General features: G+C 43.7%; 1 protein-coding gene across 1 annotated transcript in view; it reads right to left on the bottom strand.

Annotated features, from left to right (window-relative positions):
• The window catches only part of LOC138467979 (serine palmitoyltransferase 3-like), a 1171530-nt gene that overhangs the window by 575676 nt on the left and 569323 nt on the right, over nucleotides 1–26531 (bottom strand). Inside the window, exon 5 of the mRNA XM_069608334.1 lies at nucleotides 20233–20357. Coding sequence (XP_069464435.1) covers nucleotides 20233–20357 — 125 coding nt within the window. The remainder of the gene's footprint in view (nucleotides 1–20232; nucleotides 20358–26531) is intronic.

Genomic DNA, 26531 nt, shown 5'->3' with positions numbered 1-26531 from the left:
AAGGCATTCGAATGGGCAAATAGCACCTAGAGCGATACCGCTTGAACCCAAGGTGTTGCATTATGGGATACGTATTCTGTTAACATGGTTACCAGGTTTAGTAGATAGAACCATGAGGATACCAGATGAGTTTCTATTTAGGCCTCAGATACCAATGGATTAAGAGGAGGGACTAATGTTTCCCTTAGACATAGAAGCAACTAGTCTGAGGAAATATGGCTTTACTTGATGCAACTGATGATAAGGGTAGACGATGGAGCACAATAATTGCCATCGAAGAAGGATGCAGAGTGACAGATGTCACGGATGAGGAATTGTTTGGAGATTGCCTATCTGATGATTTTGTGATATTTGAAATGTGCATTACTTATTGGGTAAAGGAAATCAAGAGAGAAGTTCTGCAGGGAATGATGCTAGCACAGAAGTGTCCTGAATATTTTCCACTGGCCCTTATGACGTAGGCTTACTGAAAGGGGTTGGGGAGGTGAAGACGCCCAGGTGCCCCAGGGTTTTGGCTGCGCTAAACAAATAAATAAATACAAATACAAATACAAGATTAAATTGAAACGGGGAGCAATTTTACCTCGAGCACGACAATATCCTATGTCTCGAGAGGCAGATGAAGGCATTTTCAAGACGATTTCCACCATGATGGAGCAAGGTATCTTAGTGATGTCAGAGTCACCATGTAATACGTCAGTTTATCCTATCAAGAAATGAAAGGGGCGATCTTTGAGACTAATACAAGACCTTCGCCCAATAAACCAAATTGTAGAGGATGCACGATATTTCACCGTGATTGACTTGAAAATGCGTTTTTCTCAATCCCACTGCACAAATACTCACAAGATTTGACATTGTTTACTTTTAGACAAGTGTGATTAAAAAGCACAAGGCTGCGAGGGGCTTGAAGAAAGCACAGGTAACGCAAGAAAAAATCGTGTGGACTAAGGCAATGGAAGAAGGGTATGATGAATTGAAAAAAGCAATCTGCACAGCCCCTGTTCTAGGGATTCCCAATTATGCAGAGGAATTATTTTTATTCTCGCATACAGATGGTACTTTTATGACAGCAGTACTCACACAGAGAACCAAATTGTGGTACAAGCCCCTTGCATATTACAGTGGAATCTGGGACCCAGTAATGAGAGGTCACTTTCCATTCAAACAAAGTTTGGCAGCCGCTGCGTTCACCATAGAAAAGGCTACAAGCATAGTGATGGGATGTTCTATGACGTTATTTGTTGAACACGCACTATTTGCCATTTTGGGAAAACCGAAAGGCACATTGACTTCTCAAAGGGCTTCTGCCTATGAGGTAGTCATATCAAATCCATCGATTAAAATAGTTTGATGTAAAATAGTGAACCCAGCTATGTTTATAGCTGAGCCAATCACAGAAGGAGAGCCCATACACGATTGCACAAACCATGAAGAGTTCTGTGATGAGCTCCCTAGAGTAAAGGAGAATGCACTCGCAGGGCTCGCAGGGGGAGAGATTGTTTTCATTGACGAGTCTTCAAGAATCGATCAAAATGATGTACAAAGATATACAGGTGCCGCTATGGTGAAACATCTGGCAAATTGAGAATTTCGAGTGCTCATGAGTACTCGATTGCCATCTCATTATTCAGCACAGGCTGCAGAATTATCGGCGTAGATACTCGCAATTGAGAATCACGCAGACCAGTAAGTAACAGCGTACAGAGACTCTGCCTATGTGACATCGACGGTGCACGCGCAGGATTAGCGCGCTGGAAAAGCATGGGCTACCTCCGAGATGATGGCACGCCAGTGCAGCACGCAGCCTTATTGGACAGGCTCATTAAAGCACTACAACTCACAGTGGGGCATAGCAGTCGTTAAATGCGCAGCCCACACGAAAGGGACAGATTTGATCTCGCTCAGAAATCAAGCAGCAGACGATGAAGCCAAGCGCATAGCAAATACATATATAGGGATGATGAATATTGAGACCATTCATGCGAATGAAAGAATGAATGTGATGATGACTGTGGTTGAAAGATATAATCATATGCCTAAAACACAGATAATGGAGCACCAAGGGGAGGCACCGCAAGAAGAAAAGAATTTGTGTACACGAAGACGGTGTTCTTTAAACCTCTCTGAAGTATTATGGCGACAAGACAGCACTGGTAAACCAGTGATGCCTATATCCTTATTAAGGGTGGCGCTAGAACAGCTACACTAACCAGCGCATACAACTAGGGAGAATCTTGCTGTAACTATTGCTGAGGATTGGTTTGTGCCAAATCTAATGGAACATGTTGCATTTTGTATGGTAAATTGTAATGTTTGCCAACAATTCACGCCTGGGCATACACTGCGCATAGTGAGGTGAGTCATTCTAAGACCCAATGGTCCTTTTCAGCACTTGCATATCGACATGATACAAGTATGCAATGGATATAGATACTTGCTTGCTGTAGTGTGTCCTTTCTCTAGATGGATAGAGGCAGGTCCATGCACACACCCAGACTCTACCTGTGCAGCTAGATTTTTAGTGTGAGAAGTGTTTCCTAGATGGGGAGTGTGCAAGGTAATGAGATAGGATAATGGACCTCACTTTGTTAATACAGTTTTCGAGCAGATCAGCTTGTTGATTGGTATAAAGCACAAGTTTTGTTCGGCTTATCATCCGCAAGGAAATGGAATCTGTGAGAAGCTCAATGGCCTGTTAAAAGAAAGAATAGCCAAGTTGAAGCTTACTCTGAAGAAAGGGTGGTTTCATTGCCTACCACTGGCATTATATGCATTGAGGAACCAACCAGGTTCTGACCACTATCTTACGCCTCACGGAACCGTGATAAGAAGGAGAATGAGAACACCCCTAATGCCTCCATCCCGAGTTAGAAGCGATGCTCAGCCGACGTCAGAGGTTTTAGGATTGGAATTGCAAAACTATTTGAACTGTATGACTTCCAGTTTTTCTGTAATTTCAGGACAGTTGCAGAGACGAGGGTGTAGGGCAGTACAGAACACAGAAGGAGATGCTTCAACAACCCAACCAATGGAATTTCATATTCCCAAACTTTACCCCGGAGATGCAGTCCTAGTTCGTAACCACATAAGGAAAAGGTGGGACAAGCCCAGGTTCAGCGGTCCTCTTGTCGTTGAGGACGTAATGCCATCTGCTGTCAAATTGCAGGGTAGTTGTGCATGGATCTTCTTTGGAGATATAATATTTTACTCTGGAGAAACCCCTCTGCCTACACCACTCTGCGAAGAAGCAAAAATCATCAGGGAAGAACTACAGCACGTGTAGACGACATCTATGTCGAAGAAGAAGGACACATAACCTGACATGTGGAAAGTGAGAAGAACCCTTTAGTTGGACTGTGGTTTGATTTTGGACACTCCCTTTTCAGCTATAAATAAAAGGGTCAATGGACACATTCGAACCCTCTGTGCATCTTAGTTGCAGAGTAAGGAAAGATCTGCATTCTTAAAGCCACAATAGCTTATTGACTTTGGACTGAGGAATACTTAAAGCCTTGATAAAAAATAAGAATATGCCAGATTCTGATCGTGGATACAGCAATTGGAAGAGGGTACAATACACCAATTCCTTCCACACAGAGTTCTTGTTTTTTTATACTCATGGTGTTACCCAGTGATGACCTTTCCAGGAACATACTTATGTATTTGAGTTGGTGTTACGTTCTTATCTGTCACTGGTGGGGAGAACTTGCTGCATTCCTGCTTTCATTCAAGATCCTGACAATGAGAAACTCATAAGAAGATTGCTTATAATCATCACTGAAGAATTCTTAAGAGGGCGCTAGAGAGCCAACCAAGATGCTTCCTAGAGAGCTCTGTGTGGCTCCCTATTAATCCTGCAACATCCATGCCTTTGTGGTGCCCAATTCACCCACAACCAATGTTATCCGCATCCATGAGACTCTGCTGAATAATTCAAGACCTATTTCGTCGATGACAGCCAATTATTCGCTGAGTTACAGCCCAAGCAACAGAGGCCTAGCGGACAGCGTTGTCTGTAATCCTGAGCTGCAGGCGTGGCTGGAGAGCGAGGAGAGAGGAGCCCCCCCGAGACCCGAACCGCCGCCGATGGTGGGCATCCGGCATCCAGCAACGGCCAAACCAACCCTGCCAAAGGAACCGAGCCGCTACAAGAAGTGGGTTGACGTGAGCGCCCATGGCGCCAAAGAGACGCGGAAGTCCTCCCCGCGGCGGCTTGATGAAGGGCCCAGAAGCGTCTCGGCTATGGAGAGCAACTCCTGACAAGCGACCAGGTAGGAGCCTGCCACAGCGTGCACACCGCTTAAACCGAACCCCCAACAGGCCCGCAGAACCCCACAACCCTCCCACACACCTAGGAAAGCCAGCGGGAAGCACCGTAACAAACACCTCCGCCGGCAGCTCCCAGCAGCGCCGCAGAGAAAAACCAGGCACCCGCGCGGCAGCCATGCACAGCGCACACGCACTTCCCGGATAATTGCTCCTAAGAGACTCATCTGCCATGAAACTCGAACAAACAGTGCAAACCACTGGCACTAAAGCGCCAATTCGCACAACAAGCACCATAGCAACAAGAGAGGATCCTTCAAATACCCCTTGGAGCCTAATTCCAGCTGGCGAAACATCGACTGACAACACAAGGGCACCCCACGACCAACGAAGAACTTGAAATATCCGTGGCAATAGTTCCCCACAGGGCTCCAATATCGGGAGGCCAATGGACCGACTAGCCAGAAGCGCCAGACCCCACCCCCCGTGCAGCACCTCTCCGCCGCACCCCAAGCACAGGACTTTAAGCAATCAGCACATTAAACTCACACACACTGATCCAGCCAAGAACACGGCATACCACAACCATAACGCCAAAACAGCCGGCACCCACCTCGGGGCTCCCCCGGGTCTGAGTACGCCAGACCCGTAAAAACTGCAGACAACGTTCCTCCCGAACTGCAACAAGAACAGCCCATGGGGGAATGACTTAAGAAAAAAAAAGGCAATAATAACAAAAATGCCAGACAGAGAGCCCTGGATCTGTACCAGCTCCCATAAATACCCGCTTCTGGAACAGTGTGATTGAGAATCCGGGGCTTGCGCCCAAGAGCAGAGCCCACCCAACAACACCTGGGGCGGACTAAATCAAGCTATATCACGCAATAATTAACAACCCGTTCCCCAAACAATACTCCAATCTGAAACAAAGCATCTCAAACAACAAAATACACCCAGACGCCATCACCAGCGGCTCAGCCACTACCATTCACAATCCTGCAGGGGCTAAACCAAGATATACCATGGGAAAAAATGACAAATCCCAAAAGAAACTGAACTTTGAAGCCAGCTCCGCCGGTAAAACTCCCAATACCAACAGCAGAGCGATATCGTCAACACCAGACATGACCCCAACAGAGGAGCAACCACCAAACTTCGATATTAAGAGAAATCCTGATGGACCTAAAAGCAGGAATTGGAGACCTGGGCAGTAAACTAGACAACCTTTCGTCAAAGGTAGATCAACTTCAACACTGCCTCGATAAACAGGCAGATAGGCTTGACACTGCGGAGCAACGCGTATCAGACCTAGACGATGGCACAGCAGCCCTGACCTCCAGAGTCTGCATCCTAGAATCCCAAATGATGGCAGTCTGTGCCAAAAACAAAGATTTAGAAGGGTGCTCCCGCAGGAACATTATCAGAATTATTGGAGTCAGAGAACAACAACTTCAGGAAAAAATGGAAAAACCATGTTGAACAGATCTGCATGGAGCTCTTCGGGAAAGAATCGCTCTCCCAGCTATTTGTCGTAGAGCGAGCACACATAATCCCTAATACCAGACCAATCCCAGGTGCGAACCCACGACCAATTATAGCAAAGCTACTAAACTATAAAGACCGAGATGCAACACTCAAGGCTGCCAGGGAAAAAAGGAAACTCCAATATGACGGAGACCCAATCTAATTCTTCCCAGACTTCTCCCCTACTGTACAGTCACAGAGGCGCTCATACACAACTGTCGAGCGGTGTCTGCAAGACAACCAAATACTCTACTCTATGTTATTCCCAGCAAAACGCTGCATCCAACACGAGGGGAAAGCCCATTTCTTTAATACACCAGAGGGAGCCAACGACTACTTAGACCGCGCTGTATGCAGACCTACCCCTAACAAACCAAGGCCGCGGCGTGAAGACCATATGTGAAGAGACCCACCATAACAGCCGATCTCAGTAGCAAACATTGGTGATACCATTCCACCGTCACGCACGATACTCACCAGAGAGTCAAAATCCTATTTCAACAGGGAGCCACCCTCCCTCTTGGGAGGCGCCTAGCGCCCCAAGCACAGCAACGTTCAGTTTTGATCACAAGGGTGTGTACACCGTGGGCCAGTTGGGGGTTGCCCACGCAGGGCAGGGATGTTAAACTCACCAAGTTACTTCCGATTGGGGTTGTTATTCTCACAAAGTTATTATTAATTGTTCATCACCATTCTACTACAAGTTTACCATATCCTCCCTCCACGCAGATTACAAATGGCAACAGCGCCACCCCTGAGCCCAGACAGCAATCGAAGTCGAGCGCCCACGCTGGGTCCAGCAATCCGCCAATACCTATCCATCCATGGGTCTGTTCATAGTAGCTACCTGGAACATTAGAGGTGACAACCAGCCAACCAAAATCAGGAAGATTCTCCAATACCTCAGGCGACACAAAATTAGCATTCCTATGCTACAAGAAACTCACCTCATGCCAACGTCGAACAACACTGGGCCCGCTCATGGGGCTGCCACAGATATTTCTCTTTGTACTCATCGTTTGCAAGAGGGATTGCGATCCTAATCGACAAAAAGGCCAACTTCAGCCTGATCGAGTCCAAAAAAGACACAGAAGGAAGGGCTCTGATGGTGAGAGGCATACTCGCAGGGAAAGAAATTGTCTTGGTGAATTCCTATGCTCCCAACACAGATGGACCAAACAACTTCAATTGGATTATGGCTCAACTAGGAACACTCACCTCACCAACAATCATCTGGTGTGCAGACCTTAATACCCCACTAAATCCCAACATGGACAAATCCCACAATACAACTAGTAAACCCTCCAAGGCAAGCAACCAAGTGACTGAGATTTGTCAAGCATTCGAACTGACGGATAGTTGGAGACACTCCCACCGGGAAGAGCGTGAATATACATTTCACTCAGCGGTCCACAACACCAGTTCACGCATTGATTATATTATGGTGTCAACTCAAAGCCCATACTGTTGGGGACTTAGCCAAATCCTCCCACGTTCCCTCTCCGACCACTCAATGGTAACACTTGAGTTCAGTCTGCCCAACACCAAGACGACAGCCCTTAACTGGAGATTCAAAGCAGGATCTTTGTCAGACTCGGTCTTCGCAACCGAACTACAGCGAGCGATCACAGTCTTTCTCGAAACAAACCAAGACTCGGTCAGCTCAGCAGGGACCTTGTGGGAAACCCTGAAATGCTACATACGAGGTATGTGCTTGGCGAAAGAAAATGGCATCCTAAAACTAATTCGACGCAAACTGGCTAATAGTGAACAACGACTTAAGGAGCTCAAAGCTAAATGCCTAGCGTCTAATGACGCCCAAAGCCAAGCTGATCTAAAAGAGGAACTATTGAAATTTCAAGAGTCAGCTGAGCGAGAACTGAAGTTTCTTGGACGTAGACACCAGATCAGACAATACGGCGAAGGCCAGAAACCTGGGGCACTTCTAGCCCAGCTACTAAAACTAGACCAAGCTCCGACCCACGTAGAACACATCCGTGACACAAATGGTACCCTAGTCTACACCGAAGAAGAAATTGTGGACACATTCTGTAAATTCTATCAAGACCTCTACAGTTCCCAAAACACCACCAGTCCCGAATCACTCCAAAACTACCTTAAGGAGACCGAACTATATTGGGTCGCTCAAGAACTGCGCGAACCACTAAACGCACCCATATCGCAGGAAGAAATAGTGGAAGCAATCAAAACTCTCCTGAATACCAAAGCTCCAGGCCTTGACGGCCTCACTGGAGAGTTCTATAAAACACACATAGCTACCATAGCCCCACTGCTTCTCCGTGCATATGAAGAAGCTTTAGAGCAAGGGGTCGTCCCACCCACACTTCGCGAAGCCAACGTGTTCCTAATACATAAACAAGGCAAGCCTCGGGAAGACTGTGCCTCGTATAGGCCCATCTCCTTAATCAATCTTGACAACAAGATCTTAGCTAAAATTCTAGCTACACGCCGACTCCCTCTTATGCCATCTCTGGTATTAGGCGACCAGGCCAGCTTTATCCCGGGGCGTAGCACCACCTACGGCATCCGACGCCTGTTCGGCGTCATTGCGGCTCTTGACCCATCTCAACAAGCAATCACCGTCCTACTGGACGCCGAGAAGGCTTTTGACTCCGTAGAATGGCCATACCTCTTTGCGACGCTAACACAAATGGCCCTGGAAAAACCTTTATCAAACTAATATCGTTGCTCTACAATGACCCCCGTTCCCATATTACCCTGGGCAACACGAAATCGTCCTGTATCAAGCTAGAACGCGGCACCAGGCAGGGATGCCCCCTTTCTGCTCTCATCTTCGCTTATGGAACCTCTTGCCTCGAGACTAAGATCGAACCAACTCGTTAGAGGCATCTCACCCTAGGTCCACATAAACTGGTAGTTTCCCTATACGCAGATGATGTTATGTTATTCGTCAGCGATCCCCAAACTAACCTTAACCGAATAATGCGCGAAGTGATTAAATTTAGCGGCATCTCAGGCCTTAAGACCAATCACTCTAAATTGGTGATATTTCCTCTGACACCAAACACCCCTAAATTCCTTGACGGTCACAGACTAAATTAGGAAAGTTCTAAAGTCTGTTACCTCGGCATCTATATGTCACTTGATTGTAATGAAATCTTTAGAGACAACTATGGAACGACAATGAACTCCCTTCAGGAGCGCATTCAGAGATGGAAATCTCTTCCTCTAACACTGTGGGGGCGGATCTCACTGACCAAAATGGTGATTCTTCCCAAACTTCTGTATCTCTTCACAAATATACTCCTAATACTACCACGTGCATTTTTCCAAAAAATAAAAAGCCTCATCCTGGAACTAATATGGGGTGGAAAGCCAGCAAGAGTGGCCTACACAACACTTATACTTCCAACATCACAAGGAGGCCTCGCACTCCCTGATATGGAAAAATACTACTGGACAGCAAAGGCACAATTCTTGAGCCATTGGTATACTATACACTTTATACGCCCACATGTACAGGTGCAATGAGCTCTAGCCTCCCCAAACCTTCTATGTGCCGTAATTCTCAGAAACCTCCCAGTGCCACACAATACAATGAATACTGTCCTGTCCAACTATTCGATCTGGAGGAAAATTGCCAAAAAATATGACATACACACGAGATACCCCCCTCTCTTCCCAATCAAGTTCATTCCCGGCATACCCTTGACAAACGAGAAAATATTTCAAATATGGCTCAATAAAGTAAACATCCAATCCCTACGGAATCTCTTCCCTGACGACGTGTTTATAACTCCACAAATGGCCAAAGAAAGAGGAGGAAATACCTCACTCGACGTATTCATCTACTTTAGACTACGTTACACCCTTCAATCCCTGTTCCCATCATTGCCCAAGCAGCCAGCGACATGGGACCTGCTGCACAATGTGATCCAGGCACAGGGAGAGGGCAGACAAGTGTCCATGATATACAAATCCCTATTAACAGACACGGCAACTAACGCTACCCGCACAAAACAATGGGAGACAGCCCTACAATCTACAATACCAGAAGAGGATTGGACCTACATCCTTCGCCAAACCCAGAAAGTCGCCATAAACACTCGCCTCAAACAAATCCACTTCAACTTTGTGAATCAAACATACTATACTCCAGTTAAAAAACAATGTCATCACCCCAAAGCATCAGCACAATGTGAAAGATGCAGCGCCTCAGAAGCGGACTTCCTCCACCTTGCCTGGAACTGCCCCGGAATAGCTCGATTTTGGTCTTCGGTCCTACAAACAGCCGACATAATAGGAGAGGTGCTAACCCCTCTTCCGTCTGTTGCACTATTAAGCCTGACCAAATATCTACAACCTTCGTCGAGAAGACTAACTGCCCTTCTCCTGGTGCTGGCACGCAGGAGGAAAGCATTAGCTTGGGGCCGTGGTCCCCTTCCTAAACTGACAGCATGGAAAAGAGACGTCACATACTGCCAAGACATGGACACCGAATTCATAAGAACTCTACCTCTTCACGCACGACCCCCTGACATCTGGGGTCCATACATCGCATACCTGATCTCAGGCACAGATACCTCTGACTCTCAATCACAACTTGCCTAAACATAGAGGACAGACGTGGCCACATCGACTACAACCAACGGAATGGACGGAAACATTGTGAGCAAAGTAACAGAACGGACCTTACATCAGACATTACGGGAGGGGGGGGATTAAATGGGTATAATGTATGATATGGACGTAGTTTTGTGTTTGTATGTGAAAAACCAAAAATAAAGGTTTAAAAATAAAAATAATAATACTAATAATAATAATCACTGAAGAATTCTTGAAGTTGCCCCAGTACAGTGAAGAAAACACAAATGCCCTTATCAGCTGACGCAGCACATAGACTGGTCAGTGTAGTGTTCTTTCGTCTAATTGAAGAATATCTGCACCTTGTTGGAAGACACACAGATGTGGTAACTTTTCTGAGAGATCCAAGAAACACTGCAAACTTTAATGTAATCCTGGAAGGTATAATCATCCAGGTGAGCATCTATTCTGAAAGAAATCACAGAGTGGTGTAGCTACTTTCCTCCAACCGACAGATCGAGGAAGTGAATAAAAGACCAAACTTTTTGTTCATGCTGTCAGGGAAGCAACATGCCATCTGGACTGAAGCAGATTCGAGGCATCGATTGGGAGCTGATATATGAAGCAGAACTCAGAGGTCATTTTTCTTCACGATAAAGGAACATTTGCATCCCGACTGGTGAAAATACTGGTTCAAGAGAGTAAGATAAAGTCATTCCTTAAATATCCAGAAAGCAGATAGTTGATCGAGGACGAATGCTGAATGAAGACAACAGCTTCCAGAGAGCAATCTAAAAATTCAGAGCCATTAAAATGTGTTTTTCCTTCCTTAGCATCAAATTATCGAGATGGAGAATTTCAATAGTAACATTGTGTTACCCCATGAGAACAGACGCACACACTGTCCAAGAAATAGATGTTGCAAAATCACGTACCACTGTATAATCTGCACATGTATTATATTTATACTCATATTGCTTTCACTAACAATGAGAATTGCATTGTATATAGGAGCACATGGGGCCAAGAATCCTGTATATGTTTCTGAGCAGAAGGAAAAGATGAGCGTGGCAACTACAAGGCAGCCTAGACCCTACATAGTTATTCCTGTCCCAAGAAAAGAGGGGAAGATACCTGAGCTTGAAATGGATGTTGTCAGTAATCAATCACACACAGCACTTGTTTCAGAAAATACTTTTAAACGCCGGAGACAGCATCGGCGGATCAAGCAAAGTAAGGAGTTAATAAAGGTTGGGCCAACACAGATAATGCATGCAGACACACCTAGTCCAGTAACAAGAGGCCCAAGCACAAGTTCCACAGAGAAGTCACGCATAGAGATTATAGCAGAATCTTTATGGCCATCATTAGCTGCTGCTAAAAAAAGACATATGGATAAAGACAGACTTGTTGAACTTTCTTCTACACAGGGAACCCGGTCGGATGTTCCTGCAAACAAACCGGCCAGAAGAAGCTATGTGGATACATTTAGAGACAAAGTCATAGAAAACTACATGAAGAGTTTGAGAACCAGTTTGAGAACCAAAAGAAGCACCCACGAAGATAATTATGAACTGAATGATTATCTGAACAGCACATCACATTTGGGAAATAACATATGGTACCAACACATAAAAGAAGTTGGAAGAAGGACGTCAGATGAAGAATGGTTCGTATGTGAACTCCTGCCATACAGCATGGGGAAGTTGAAGATCTTCATAGCTATTGAAATAAATGTCATAACTGCACACTGCATAGTGCACCTAGCTTTCTGTAGTACAAGAGGCCAGTTCATGGGTCAAACAACCTCTCTGAAATGGGCAACTGAATGGACAGGTCCAAATGAAGATGACTATGTTCAAGATATAAAGACAAGAAACAATGCCAAGACAAAGAATCTTGTGATAAGATACGAGAAACCTGGAGTAAAAGGAACTGGAATAAGAAGAGAATTAAATAAAAAACAGAAAGTTCCAGTACAATCTACAGAAGACATCCGTAGATGGAAAAACAGAGGCCAGATGCAGATTTGGGGAACTGTTCTATCACCAGACGGCTGGGAAGAAGGAGTAGTAATCTGCAGAGACTGGGTAATAATGGGTCAATACCAACCAACAATCGAGAATGCACAAATGTTGTGTAAACCATTATGGCCAAAACTTGCTAAACTAAAGACATGGGTCGAAGACAGAGGAGGACCCCTGCAGATAGTACCATTGGAAAGTTCTAAATTGTGCTTTAGGAACAATGGTACAAGAAAAATGGGGGAGAACCAGAACTGTGGACGAATCTTCGATGCACCAGAAATGAATATCAGAACAGCAGTAATCATGGATCATTATTGAGCTTGTGGATCCAAGGCCTACATCAGACTGCCTAAAGATTGGGGAGGAATCTGAACATTGGTGAATGTCCATGTTCCTGCATTGGTGATTCCTAAAGGTGACCTGAACATTAATAGTTTCCCGAAAGCAGATGCTCATCTGAGGAAGAAGAGATCTGTGGAGCTGACAAATTGAATAAAGAGAGAGAGATATTTCTCTGCCAAATCAATAGAAGCCTTTGATGCTATTCCATATGAACTCAGACTGTTCAGCCAGACTTCTTCAGTGTTCATGTTGATCTTCATGCCAAGGATTCAGGTTGGAGCAAATACCAAGTGGCTTCAGATCACCAGATGGGAATTGCTGCAGACGATTAATACTACCATAAAGGGATTTAATACAATCAGAGAAGGGATGAGAGCCATACGACTGATGACTCTCCAGAACAGGTACATCCTGGACCTGATCACAGCAATGGATGGAGGTGTTTGTGCCAAAATCAGAGAATCATGTTGCACATTTATACCTTCTCATGATGACGAGAATGGAACCTTCACAGAGGCCATAGAAATGCTGACGAAACTCCATGGCCAGATGACAGAAGAGGTAGAAGACATTGCTGATGACAGCTGGTTTGGATCACTCTTCTCGTGGGTTCCACAATGGATGGCAGATATGTTCAAATTTCTCTGAGCTTTGTTATTGTTAGTGATGCTTGAATTCTGTGTGATCAAGGCAATCATCTCAAAGTGCAAGAAGACAGCAAAGAAAGCCATGGGAATTAAGATTATGATTGATGTTGAACCAGGATGCAAGCGTAAAGATCAGACTGATGAAGAAATCAGAGACGTTGTGAAGGCCAGTATCTATGCACCTGAGTGAGCAAAGTTCCTGTATCCAAAGGACCATAAGAAGTATGTGGGAAGATGGATCTATTGCAGTCCAAGTGGACAGTGCATGCTCATGACATGGAACAAGGATGAGCACGTGAAATCAGCTGGATGCTTGAAGGGAGTCATAAAAATATGGATCGATAAGAAGCATTTCTTCAGACCAGGATGTCTAGATGTAAAAGATGATGTGAGAGTGGTCAATAAATCGCCCAGAGGGGGGAGTGTAGAGGAGGAGGCAAGAACCCCCACTCCAACTGCCCCGCCTACAATACTTGAAAAGTATGAACTAAAGTTTGTGACGTATACTGAACAGATAAACCAGCAAAGAGAAGAGCGTGGACTCTGTGCAGTACCCATAAGAATACCTATACCTAAGAGAATATGGGAGATAAAATACCCACTTAGGAAACCATACCTGCATACAAGACAATATGATGGCCAAATGGCAAAGATGAATGGTGACGTCATGCAAAGTTGAATCGACACGCATAGAGAAAGATAACCAGACCAGAGAGGCAGATGATTTATAAAATGCAAAGAAGTACCAAGGATAAGTGACATCTTGTGATAAAGATGAAGAAACTTATGCCACAAACCTGATGAAAATACTTAGTTTAAACGTGTACAGATGCAATGAAACGCAAGCAGCAAAGCAATCATGAAGCTAGCCACATGCTTCCAAATTGTTAGACCATGGCAAGCGCCAAATATATATATAAATATATACCTTTATAGAAACACATGGACAAGTAAAGGATAGATGTTTCCTCTACGCATATAAGCAGTACTAAGCAAAGCAAGAAGGCCTCATTTCAGTGTCGCAGTTAAGAAAAGCAATTGAATTAAACAGAATAAAAGTTCAGCTAAGGAGTACACTGAGCCAAGAAAGCCAGGAACTGGAACTGGCTGACATTGGATACAATTAACGTGAAAGAACAGAAGCTCCTGTTCAGAGAGGTCAAGCAAAAACAATAGACGTCAGAGGACTATTGAAGAATAAAATCAAATACACGAAAAGGCACAATTTCACGTGATGGAAGGAAGTTGGACGAACGAGATGATCACACCTACGCTGGTACCCATACTCCTTAAACATTTTCAGAGAACAGTGCAAACTCAAGGCCAACTTCAAAGCACTAATTGACACTGGACCATTAAGCTGATGATGGATGATATGATAATTGGTGGGAAGCTGGTGCTAAGACGAGCTCACCCGCACCTGGTTGTTCAGTCTGCGTGCTGCTAACGTAGGTGGAAAGGTACTGACGGGGGTTAGAACCCAACCAATTGCAGGGGACCACATAGTTCGGGGTCCTATAGCTTGTGTAGCCAATGGGACGTCGTACATTTAGTGATGTTCATAGTGGCCATTTTGAAGGGAGGGGCTTAGTTGCCCCACCTGATGTTAACTATCCAATTACTTCTCTCTGCTGACCTATACAGATATGGAACCTATGCTTAGTTAGTCACTTGGAACCAATCCCACCTCCTGTTAGGTTTTTGTAGTTTGCCACGTAGGATGGCGTTGGTAATGACACAGGTTAAAACGTCGTTGATGACCAATTTTGGGTACAAAAGCTAATTTTTTTAATGTAGTAAGTAGAGTCAGAGTATCGAGCGATTGCTGATGTTCGTTGTACTCCCTGTTTTAGATACATTAAAACGGCCGAACTTGCCAAGCTATTTGGGTCGTCTTGATTATTGATGTAAGAATAAAATCTGCATCCCCCTCCATCTCCAGGGTATTGCTACTCATCTTAAAGGGCTGTCTGAGGAACACCCAGCTCACTTCCTTCCAATGTTTCTGAAAAAACGCTAAAAATTAGCTTACGTCTCTTGATGTGCAACTCGACACCTACTCCTTAGCGGTACTTAACTGCTCTGCATTATAATATATAGCTTTGTATATGTCTTGTAAATTACTGTTTTAACTTTTTTTATGAGTGCATTGTAAATAACCTGCCCTTCATATTTTTTCTGTATAACTTTTACCCAATCAATGGGTGCATTGTCATTAAGTTGTCTCAACTGTCCCCTTATTTGTCTATTCTGTACCACCTTATGTTGTCTTATCCTGTAACCTTGTAACTGCGCCCAGATACCTTCGGGTCAGGCGCGCTACATAAATTAATAAACAAACAACAAACAAACAAACCCTCTGCATCCAAAAATGCATAAAACTATACTTACTGTAAACAAATCACCATCTCTATAGAATGTGGAATACTTTTCATTATTAGTCTGTTATCCTCATTCGACCATTCAATGTACTCAATTCAATGAATCCTCCCCTCCTTCACCAGATTATTAAATTACTTTACTTTCAACTTGTTAAGCAACTTCAATTCAGCACTCCAACTAAGTCAATGCCTGGTCTGGGATGCCCAAGGGAAGCCCTTATTTATATATTCTTATGACAAGTTAAAATCTGGATGATAAACCCTTTATATAACGCCCCTCTCTTTGAATCCCCCTGACCTCACTGAGCCAAGAAATAGGTTTGTTTTGCAAATTAAAAGATTTATTTTACAAATTAAACAATATATATATATATATATCACACTTTTATAAATAAATTAATACTTGATAGCACTCTTATGAATATGACAGTGATCAACAATGAATAATATTATACTAGCACACTTTTTGTAATTACTTAGGAGTTGGTAGAGAAAGGATAAGGTAGCTGAGAATACTTTTATAATTTCATGGAAATGCAAAGATGGAAAAGAATGCAGCGCAGGAATAAACTGATATGGTTTCAACAAGAGATAATATGATCACTGTTTCTTTTGACAATTCACTCCCCCCTATGCAATATAAAGAGATGGAAGGAGAGCACACAGTTTCATGAATACAATCAAAATGCAATTCAATGTTCAATTACCCCCAGCAAGCCTAGAACAACCGGTATACTTTTAAACACGGGCAAAAATACTTTTCATGGGTTTGCAAAGGAGTGAAAATATGCTAAAAATGATTTTAATTCCCTATAGGAGATTCAGGGTAGGTGACAGCTACTTTGAATGAGTTCAGGTCAACCCTAGCAGTGATTCATGAGGGATTATCAGGTTGAAAACGAATTTCAGCAATGCAAAGCAAAAGACAGCTATTTTTGACAGGTGAAGAAGTTTGAGCTAGTTTTCAATTCGAGTGCGTCGAGCGCAATTACGGAAAAAGTATGATCTTAGCTTTAAAATGAAATCTCGTTCCTAGCACATGCAGTTCTAAAGATACGGACAATTTTGTGGAGGTAGATTTTCAGAAATGAAATAATGATTCAGAATGGCAAATGACACTTTCGCAGCTTTAATATCAGAGAATGGACACACGATTTCTATGATGCAGTTCTGGACAGGTTAAAATGGTTTGAATCAGATTATTTTAGACTAAGAGATTGGTTTGCACAGCTCTGGCTGGATACTCACTCCTAATTCTGGAAGGAATGGGCCTTGTCACAGATCTGGTCAACAGGTTTAGCTGCGGTTCCCCCTGCTCTGCTGGTCTGGATCTCTGGTACCAGTTCTGCTCACAGCGATGTGGGTCAGCTCTGCTCTGCTGGTCTGAATCTCTGGTTCTGGCAAAAGTTCTTGGCACTGCACAGCGGTCTGGTCTGTGGTTCTGGATACAGCACTGCTTTCTGGGTTCTGGCATAGGGTTCTAGCCAGAATCAAACAGCTCGCCCGGCTGTTGAATAGTTTAGTTAGGTTGCTGGATTCTAAGGCCTGCTGAGAAGGATTCAGCTTTTGGACTAGGCCTCTCTGCTGCACGTACTGAAGTCTGGATTCTAAGTTCTGGTTCTGGAGTCTTCTGGATATTGTCTGGTCCGGTAAAATGCTTTGCAAGAAATCAGTTTGAAGTGGAAAGTGAATGTCCCTTCCTGGTTCTCAGTGGCTCTTTTTATGTATTTTGAAAGTGGGTGGGGAGGTTGACTTTCTATGCCCCACCCTCTGAGGATCCTGATGGGCTGGAAAATTCTCTGTGCTCTCACTGGAGAACAGAGTTGTGAGTCAGAGTGTTGCTACATTTTACAATCTATTTAAGAAACGCCCCTTTGCTTTTACTGCGAACCCAAATTTACCCAAAACACATATTTCCCAGATACACAAGTTGTTCAGAATACATGTACACCTCCCCGATGAATTTAATACAGTTCTCTGTTCAAGCCCCATGTTCCTGCGAGGTTGGGTTCAGAAACGACAACATTTTGCACTTTTTAGTGAATTTGCCAAGGTTGGTATGGCATCAAATTTTACACAGACCTGCACCCCGTCCCTGAGCATATTAATATAAGTTATCATGTCTCTAGCACAAGCACCGTACCCACAATATTCATAAACCCCGGGGTTCGGCCTCAGAACATTGTACGGAGTCCTAACACCTCTTAAAATGTGCACAGAAAAATCACAGGAATCATGATATTATTTATATAATTTTGACAGTTATGTACTATGAATTATCCATCTTTTTAAAATTATGCTCTGGCCCAGATGAGTGTGGTTTAGGTTCCAAAGCACATGGGGGAATTTCTGTCTGTCCCCGCCTCCAAGCTCAGCTTGCTCACAGAGGCACTGCTCCTCCCAGTTTCTTCCAAGAGGAAGCCATTTACGACCCCCCTAATTTAACATATGCCTGAGCCAAGGAAAGTTCATTGTTCTATTTCCCTGCTCCCAGGTACCCCTCCCCTAATTCAATCAGAGAGGTGTGATCTCCTTTTGGTGAGAACAGCAGAAGGTAGCCAGGCCTGTGAATGCAGTTGCTGGGCAAGTGTCAACTCCTGTCAGCTAAATGTCACTTTTGTTCCAGTTTTCTTCATTCAAATCAAACTTACATTTTTTACACATGCAGCTAGAATGCTGATTCGAAGTTCAGAACTATGACATTTAAACAGTTGCAACCTATGTGACACTCAAAAGTAGGTCACTCATTTATTTTAAACATTTCGATTTTAGTGGTTTTAAATCCAATTTCACTTAAACTGCTGACATCCACAGCTCAGCCAGTTTTGTTATAAACATTGCTTTAGGCTCTTCATCTTTCCAGATTTTGTATGCACACAAGACTACATTCTGCCAAATGTCTGTTGGTGTTCAGTGAGATTTTGGAATATCTTTCAATGTTTAAATAGGCATTTTTAGCTTGCATTTCAGAGAAACAAATGTGATTTCAAAGCGCTTTTTGAGCTAACAGGCACTGCTGTTTTTCCTTTGGCACCACGTTTCACTCATAGCGCTTCTGGCCCATCACGCTCGCACTGGTGGGTGGCAGGTCAGGCGACCATTTTGGTGTGCGCAAAACTGCGCGGTTTTCCTGGATTCTGGTGCAAATGTGGGCTTTTCGGCCATCTTGGATTTTCTAAACCCACAGCACCAAATGTTGTAGCATAATAGTTCAAACGTGGGTCAAGACACCGGACAAACTTTTCATAAAGTACTCTGCTCCCTGCTAATGCCCTTCTTAGAGCATTCTTATTGCAGTGCTCATCCTTTTCCTCAATAAAAAAACAAAATACATATACAGTATGGGGAAAAGGGACAGGATGAAGGAGAACAAATATGCAAGTGACTAACTCTGGTGAATTGGCCTGTGGTTCAGTTAGGCTTCAATGGTGCTCAAGCAGAATTGTCTTGAACAAAAATCAAGAATATGTTACAGCAATCTATATTTGGATTACAAATGTACAGCTGACACCACTAGTAGGATCTGCTTCATGCATGGTGGGTCATTGTGCTGCGCACAATTGCAAGCAAGTGTGAAATATGAGTACAACTGAGATACCAAAGGCAGTGCCGACTTGACCCTGGCCTATCAGACTCCTTACATGAGAGAACTTATATAACTAAGTCACCCAAGTCATAAACCAAAGTTTCAGCACTGGAGCAGCATTTGATCCAGGCAACACGGATTAAATCTATCATACCAGATTTAGAGTGGGAATTAGAAATCCCCAATATCTAGTTTAGTGGGGGCAGAAGCAGGCCTAAGAAAAGAACATGGGTGGCTGGATAGTTTTCCAATTGATATAAACATTTTAAATGACACTGGAGCACAGAGACATGTAAAAAATATACAATATTTTTATATGGACAGATGTATACAGCTTTGTCCTAGAAGCATCATAGCAGGACTAATTGGACTCACAAGGTTTAAAAATAGGTTTGATGCAGAAGTTGGCAAATTAGCTTTGCTGTTAATTTACTATGAAAACGTCTCATGGGAGAATGGTCCACATGGCGACAGTGAACGGGCAGCCTCCCAAGGTGGACCTATTCAGAGGACAGATATATTTCCCTGTGAATAACATGAAGGGACTGCGATTGTTTGAGACAGGTCTGAGTCCTTTAGCAAAAACACCTCTTGTTAGGAGCCCTGAGCATCTGCCCCTCTTACCCCATGCCCCTCGAGGGAAGACACTGGCTGCTAAAGATCCAACCTGCCACCACATTTTATACTCTCACAATATGTGACTAAAAGACCTAGTTTGCAGGGATGGTGGCAGCGAAATCTGTGACGATCATCCAAATATGTTTGACATGGGACAAGGAAATTAAATGCATCAAAGGAATAGTAAACTTAAACTTTAATCTGCTAATAAAGGGATTTTTCTTAAAAGGGGTACATAAATACTTATTACGTCATTTAGTAAATTAACTTACCTTCCCAACCAATGCTGGAATATTCATGGAGTTTGTAGCGAAGCCCATACCAAAGACCATGGCTGCGTCCATACCAACAAACTGAGCCACCAATTCCTCCAGTTCTTTGTGTTTGTCGAGATTCCCTGGACAGTTAACAAATTAAGATATATTTCAGGCCTCAGTATAACAGGTTGTACTCATGTCATTATCTGTGATGAGATCTCTAATTAAAATTTGAAACCAGATTAGTGAAATCATTTGTTGGACTACCCGATATAAATTTCACAATATTCTTAAACAATGTTGTGCTTTATTTCAGATTCAGTACTGGAAATGAGAGTACACTGCATTTTGTACTGTATTTTATTAAATCTTCTGCGCGTTTGCTTGCCAACACCCCACACTCTGTGCACACTACCAGTCCATCACAATCCTGACTTACCTGTCCAGAATCATAGAACGCTTTGTCACAAGCCAACTCTAACAGTGTATCCCCACAAATATCCTCTTCAACCCATTCCAAAAAGGTTCCTACTCTGACCACAGCTCAGAAGCTGCACTTCACATCCTGACTAAGCTCCAAAATATCAATGACAAAGGACCCACAGCTTTTCTAATCCTTTGACCTTTCTGCAGATTTCGACACTATTGACCACACCATCACCCTAAACATCCTGTCCCACAAGGCACATTTAACCTCCATGCTCCCCTATCAATACAAATCCCCTCCTCTTGAAGTAGAGAGAATGCCATGGATCTTCCCTATTGCCCCATCTGTTCAGCCTCTTTGTTGAAACCTTTCGACAAACCTTTAGCTGTCACAACATCCACTTTCACCAATATGCAGATGACACACAACAATATGTAAAGATCTCTCCCCGTTGACCTTCACTCCCTCAGAAACAGTCTCTTAATCTTCACCACCTGGAAAGCCACGCACTTCCTAAAATTCAATCCATCCAAAATGGAATATCTCCTCAACCCCCGCCTCCAAACAAAAACCTAACCTCACCCCCTGGATCAAAGAATTCACCACATCAACGTGCACATCTCTTTGGGGGGACCACAGTCAATGACTCTTCTCCAAACACAATCCAAACACAGCACTGTCTCAGTCTATTGGTACCAATGTCTTTTCCACCATACCATACCTCAAAGCATCTTTTCTGGCCAGAGGTATTTGTTATTTGTTACAGGACTTAAAGACTTACAAACTCCTGGGCTGTGTATGGAGCTAACAGACAATCATTAAAAGTCCCAACTCACCGGACATAAGCAGCCCGCCCGTGAAGAAACAGATCACTGTGCTGGAGAGCAAGTGGTGTGCGGAACCAATGGGAACAAGCAGGCAGGGTAAACCCAGAGAAGGGGTATATAAGCCTGTTCTCACACAGGTGGATGAAAGGTGTTCGGGTGAAGTCAGGTGGAGAGTGGAAGGCGAAAAGCGAGTAATGAGGAAATTGTGGGAGTGTTGGATAAGGGCGAAGGTAAGATGTGTGCAAGAGAGAGTGGTACCTATTTTGGGAGTGTATTGAGAAGTGGGTTTGGCAAAGTGAGTGAGTGGTAGGGCCAGAGAGAAAGGGGATTGTAAAAGTAGAAAGGAAGGGGAAATAATATAGCGAAAGCTGAGTGTCACAGAGAGAGACGAGAAGAGAGAAAGAAGGTAGTGACAGAGAGAGAGAGAGAAGGTAGTAGTAGGGGAGGTTGGACAGCAGAATAGAGGAAGCTAGGAAAAGGGGGAGAAAGGAGCGAGTAAGAAGTGCGAGAAGTATAGGAGTAGGAAGAGAGAAAGAAGGGAGGAAGCAGAGAGAGAAAGCAGAGAAGAAGACAACATGGATGGAGAGAGGCGAGTTAGAGGGGCGGTAGAGAGATAGAGAGACCAGGGACCTAGGAAGATCATAGGGGGGAGCAGAGATAGAGGGTAGACGGAGAATGGGGAGAGGAGAAATTATAGTGGATAAAGGAGACGTGGAAGAACAGGGAGAGCAAAGGAGAGGGGAAGTGAGGGAGTGTGTGGATGAAAACATCACAAGACCATCCAGCAGGGGTCTCCAACCTTTGGCTCTCCAAATGTTTTGGACTTTAACTTCCATTAGTCCTAGCCAGCATAGTCAATGGTAAGGGATCATGGGAGTCATAGTCCAAAACAGCTGGAGAGCTGCAGGTTGCACACCCCAGCATTACAGCAACAAATGTTGTGGGGGACAGAGTTAGAAACCCTTAGCAATAGCCAGAGGGAGTCAGATAGAAGAACACGTTACTTACCAACTGTAACGTTCTTTCGATTGGATGTTCCTCCCACGTATTCCTCATCTTAGATATATTCGTATCTTCAGCTTTGCTGCTTTGGAAAACATTTTTCCACCAGGGGGCGCTGTGCTCGAGGTCGCAGCTTCGATGTCCCTCGAGGGCTGCCGTCGAGCATCAACGTCATCCACAGTATAAAGGGCTCGAGCCGCGCATGTTGGCTTCAGTTCTGTTTTTTCGATATACCCAGCTGAGTAGTTGACCAGGCGTTCTTTAGACCTCAATCTCTCAAGGACTTAGGAGTGCAATTGATGTAAACTATACGGTGGGGTAGGCTGGGAGGGTTGATGAGGAATACGTGGGAGGAACATCCAATTGAAAGAATGTTACAGTTGGTAAGTAACTTGTTCTTCGAATGGATTGTGTCCTCCCACATACTCCACATCTTAGATAGACTGCCAAAGCAGTATACATTTGGAGGAGGGAGTACTAGATAATACTAATCATGGACCGTATGAAGAACGGCCTTAGCAAACAGACCTCCTTGTGATGAGGTGGAATCTAGAGAATGGTGTTTCACAAACGTTTGCATAGATGACCAGGTGGCCGCTGCACAAATATCTTGCACCGGGGCACCCCTCTGGAGAGTAGTCGAAGTTGCCATGCCCCTAGTTGAGTGAGCCCTTAGCCAATCTGGAGGCTCTTTTCCAGGTAATCTGTAGCATTCATTAATTGCCAAAATTATCCATCTGGATAATGTCTGTTTCATTACTGCTAGGCCCAATTTATGTCCAGTATATCCAACAAAAAGCTGGTCACTTTTCCGTAATTTTGCCAATCTAACGATATAAAAACTGAGAGCCCTTTTGGGGTCCAGTCTGTGTAGTCTTTCTTCCTCCTTACTTGCATGAGGAGGGGGATGAAAAGAAAGCACAGTGATTTTTTGCGACAGATGAAAGTCAGAGACTATTTTAGGCAAAAACGAGGGTTTGACTCTACGAATAACCTTGTCCTTATGAAAGATGGTGTGTGGAAGCTCACAAGAGAAAGCCTACAACTCACTCACCCTGCGGGTTTTATTACTCACTCACCCTAGTAATTTCCACTAGAAGGATTGTCTTTAAAGTAAGGAGCCTTAGGGGACAAGAGTGCAAGGGCTCAAAAGGAATGCATGTAAGGAACTTTAAAACTAAATTTAAATCCCACACAGGCGCCTGAAATGGTACTGGAGGGTACACATTAGTGAGATCTTTCAGGAACTGTATAACCAAAGGCATCTTGTAGTAAGACACTTGTTCTGAGGAAGGCTTAAAAATAGACAGCACTGCCAGGTATCCTTTTATCGTGCCAACCTGAAGCCCCAGATTGGCCAAGTGTAAAAGGGAAAAAAGTACCATAGGTATATTACATAGGAATGGGTCCACATACTTGTCCTTGCACCAGTTACTGAACTTGTTCCAACGACACCGGTACAAAGATTTTGTTGCTGGACTTCTGGCCGAAAGCAAAATCTCCATTACGTCATGTGGGAGGTGCCAATCCTTATATCTCAGCCTTTCAGAAACCATGCATGAAGGCTGAGTGTCTTGACCTCTGGATGGAGAACCCGACCTTCCTCTTGCGAGAGGAGATCCTCTCTTTGAGGAAGACATATTGGAGGACAGATGGACATGTCCAGAAGGTCCGGGTACCACATCCTCCTGGCCCAATCCGGGGCAATTAGGATCATGGTTTTCCTGAACTTTCTCAACCTCCTGATTAGGTGAGGCATCACCGGGACTGGAGGAAATGCGTATAGGAGTGGGCATTTCCAGTACACTATGAACGCTTCCCCTAGAGCACCTCTTGGAGGAAATTTCCTTGAGCAGTACAGTTTGCACTTCCTGTTGACACTGGTTGCAAACAGATTGTCAGTCTAGAAAAATTAGATGCCCTTCGAACGGAAGGCAATGTAGGATATTTGGTTGGCCGAAGACCAACCGCCTCATTTTCAGTGTTAAGAATATATAGTCATTAGTCGTTATATAATTTAGTGATTTTTGTGGAAAACGTGGCCCCAAGGGAAGGGTTTGTGGGTGCGCACCACTGAAGTAACAAGAGCTGCCTTTAATTTTAAAGTGATCGAGACGGCTGCAGCCGTGTGGTTAGACTGGTGATTTTCCACTATGCAAATGCAAAGCTTGAGACGATGCTAACCTCACAGACTGCGCTCAAACATACATATACCTCATCTATGTGGCATTAGTTTGATAGAGTTTGAGGTTTAGAAATAAATAAATATGAGAGACACCTGGTAAGTGTTTAGAGAGTAAGGTTCCTGTATTTCAAATTCAACATAAAGGCAAAAGTATTATTTGCATACATAACAATATTGAACCAAAGAAAAGGGTGAAGAACCACGTTTTGGTCATCAATAAATCATACATAAGATGAACTTGGTCACACTTTACATATGTGCTAGATATGCATTGAAAAAGAAGAAATTTGTTTTCGCCTCGCCAACACGTGTTTCAACCTATCTAGGTCATCATCAGGGCGTAAAGTTAATAATGGTTGATACTGGTTGATACAATTAACATATTCAATCGACAATCTTTGTTGGCATAGAGAGTCTGGGGAGGGGACAAAAACAGGCGGGGAGGAGCGGGGAAAACACAGGAGGAGACCATGTAATAGAGAAACACAAAAAAGAGAAAAGAAAGAAGTAATTAAGTATTAGTGACTGGATAAGTAAATTCAACCATATAAGTTAACATTTTCAAAATTGACTATATTTTTTGCAATGGGTATAATTCTTGATATTCACCTGTGGGGCTTATACATAACAAAGCACCGACATTTGGCAATTTTCCAAAGTTTTAATATTGACTATGCGCATATTAATAGAGAACACGGGGAATATTTTATTTGTATCGGTCAAAACACCATACATACAAGTTGCCGTGACTAGAAGGAAAAGTCTAAAAGGCCATGTTTATCATGAGCGAATCTCAGAGAAAAGCGATAGTGTTATGTTACCTTTAGTGCAGTTATGCCTAACGTCTTTAGATCTTGTGCTTTCTTTTAACGTCAATATGTGAGTCACATTGGTAGTCCAGAATTAGTTGTTAAATGGAAATCAATTTCCTAAAAGGACAAGAGAGTTTGGTGTGAGCCTGAAAATTGCAAGGGTCCTCACTCTATTTCAAAATGCGAAATATAAATGCTACAGCGAGTTTAGCTCTTTGGTAAAAGGTGTACTTGAAAAGTTAGCTAAAAGGTCAGTAATTTTGTTGCACGTAATTACAAATGTCCAACTTGGTTTCCCATTATATATTCATGCCGTATTCTGAAAAAATAACAAGTATGAGTATGTGTAAGTTGTAGGCATTAAGTTTATTTTGCCAGTTACGTATGATTATAAGTGAAAGAGTGCCTGGTAAAAAATTTTGGTCAGGGGTTACCGGCCGGAGTACGATCATCCGAGTGTTCTCTTGCGCCGTCGGGCCAAGACTGAGGCATCGGCAAACACTTGCTGTTGCTATAGTAGCATGACGAATTCTTCCGGTCACGTGGTGCATGTTAGGGAGAATTCTCTGTTTAGGCTGAATTTCCTAACCTAGTGAGTCCCCCAGCAACTTTGCTGGATTTTTGGGGTTTATTTTTTTCTCCTGCCATGAGTGAGACTCTTTTACCCTCACTCTTGGACATGATCTGAGTGTGTTTCTTTGAATCTAGATGTGTTTAATGGGCTATGGGGTCTTTTACTCCATAGGGTTTCATGTGTTTTTGTGATGTGTGTTACACAGCACCCTCCGTGCAGTAACACAGGGGTGTCATAGTGACCCCCCAGTATAGACTCCATACCCTGGGACTGACTACTGTCTCCCAGGGCATGTAAAGTCACCATTGACTTTACTAGTCTTAAATTCTGAACAGAACCAGTACAAACCATCATATTGTGGATGTACTGGCTGGGGCAATTCGATTGCCCCAGGGTCTGTTAGTCAAGGGGGCACGTCTCCGCCCCCCCTGATCAAGTTTTGGCTGGTGGCAGTGGATACTACTTTTTATATTCAACCGCGAATATT

The sequence above is a fragment of the Ambystoma mexicanum genome, chromosome 4q (genome assembly GCF_040938575.1).
Source record: "Ambystoma mexicanum isolate Mex_15411 chromosome 4q, UKY_AmexF1_1, whole genome shotgun sequence".
NCBI classification, from domain to species: Eukaryota; Metazoa; Chordata; class Amphibia; order Caudata; family Ambystomatidae; genus Ambystoma; species Ambystoma mexicanum.
Note: the sequence above shows the minus strand (reverse complement) of the source record. Positions and strands in the feature narration are given on the sequence as shown.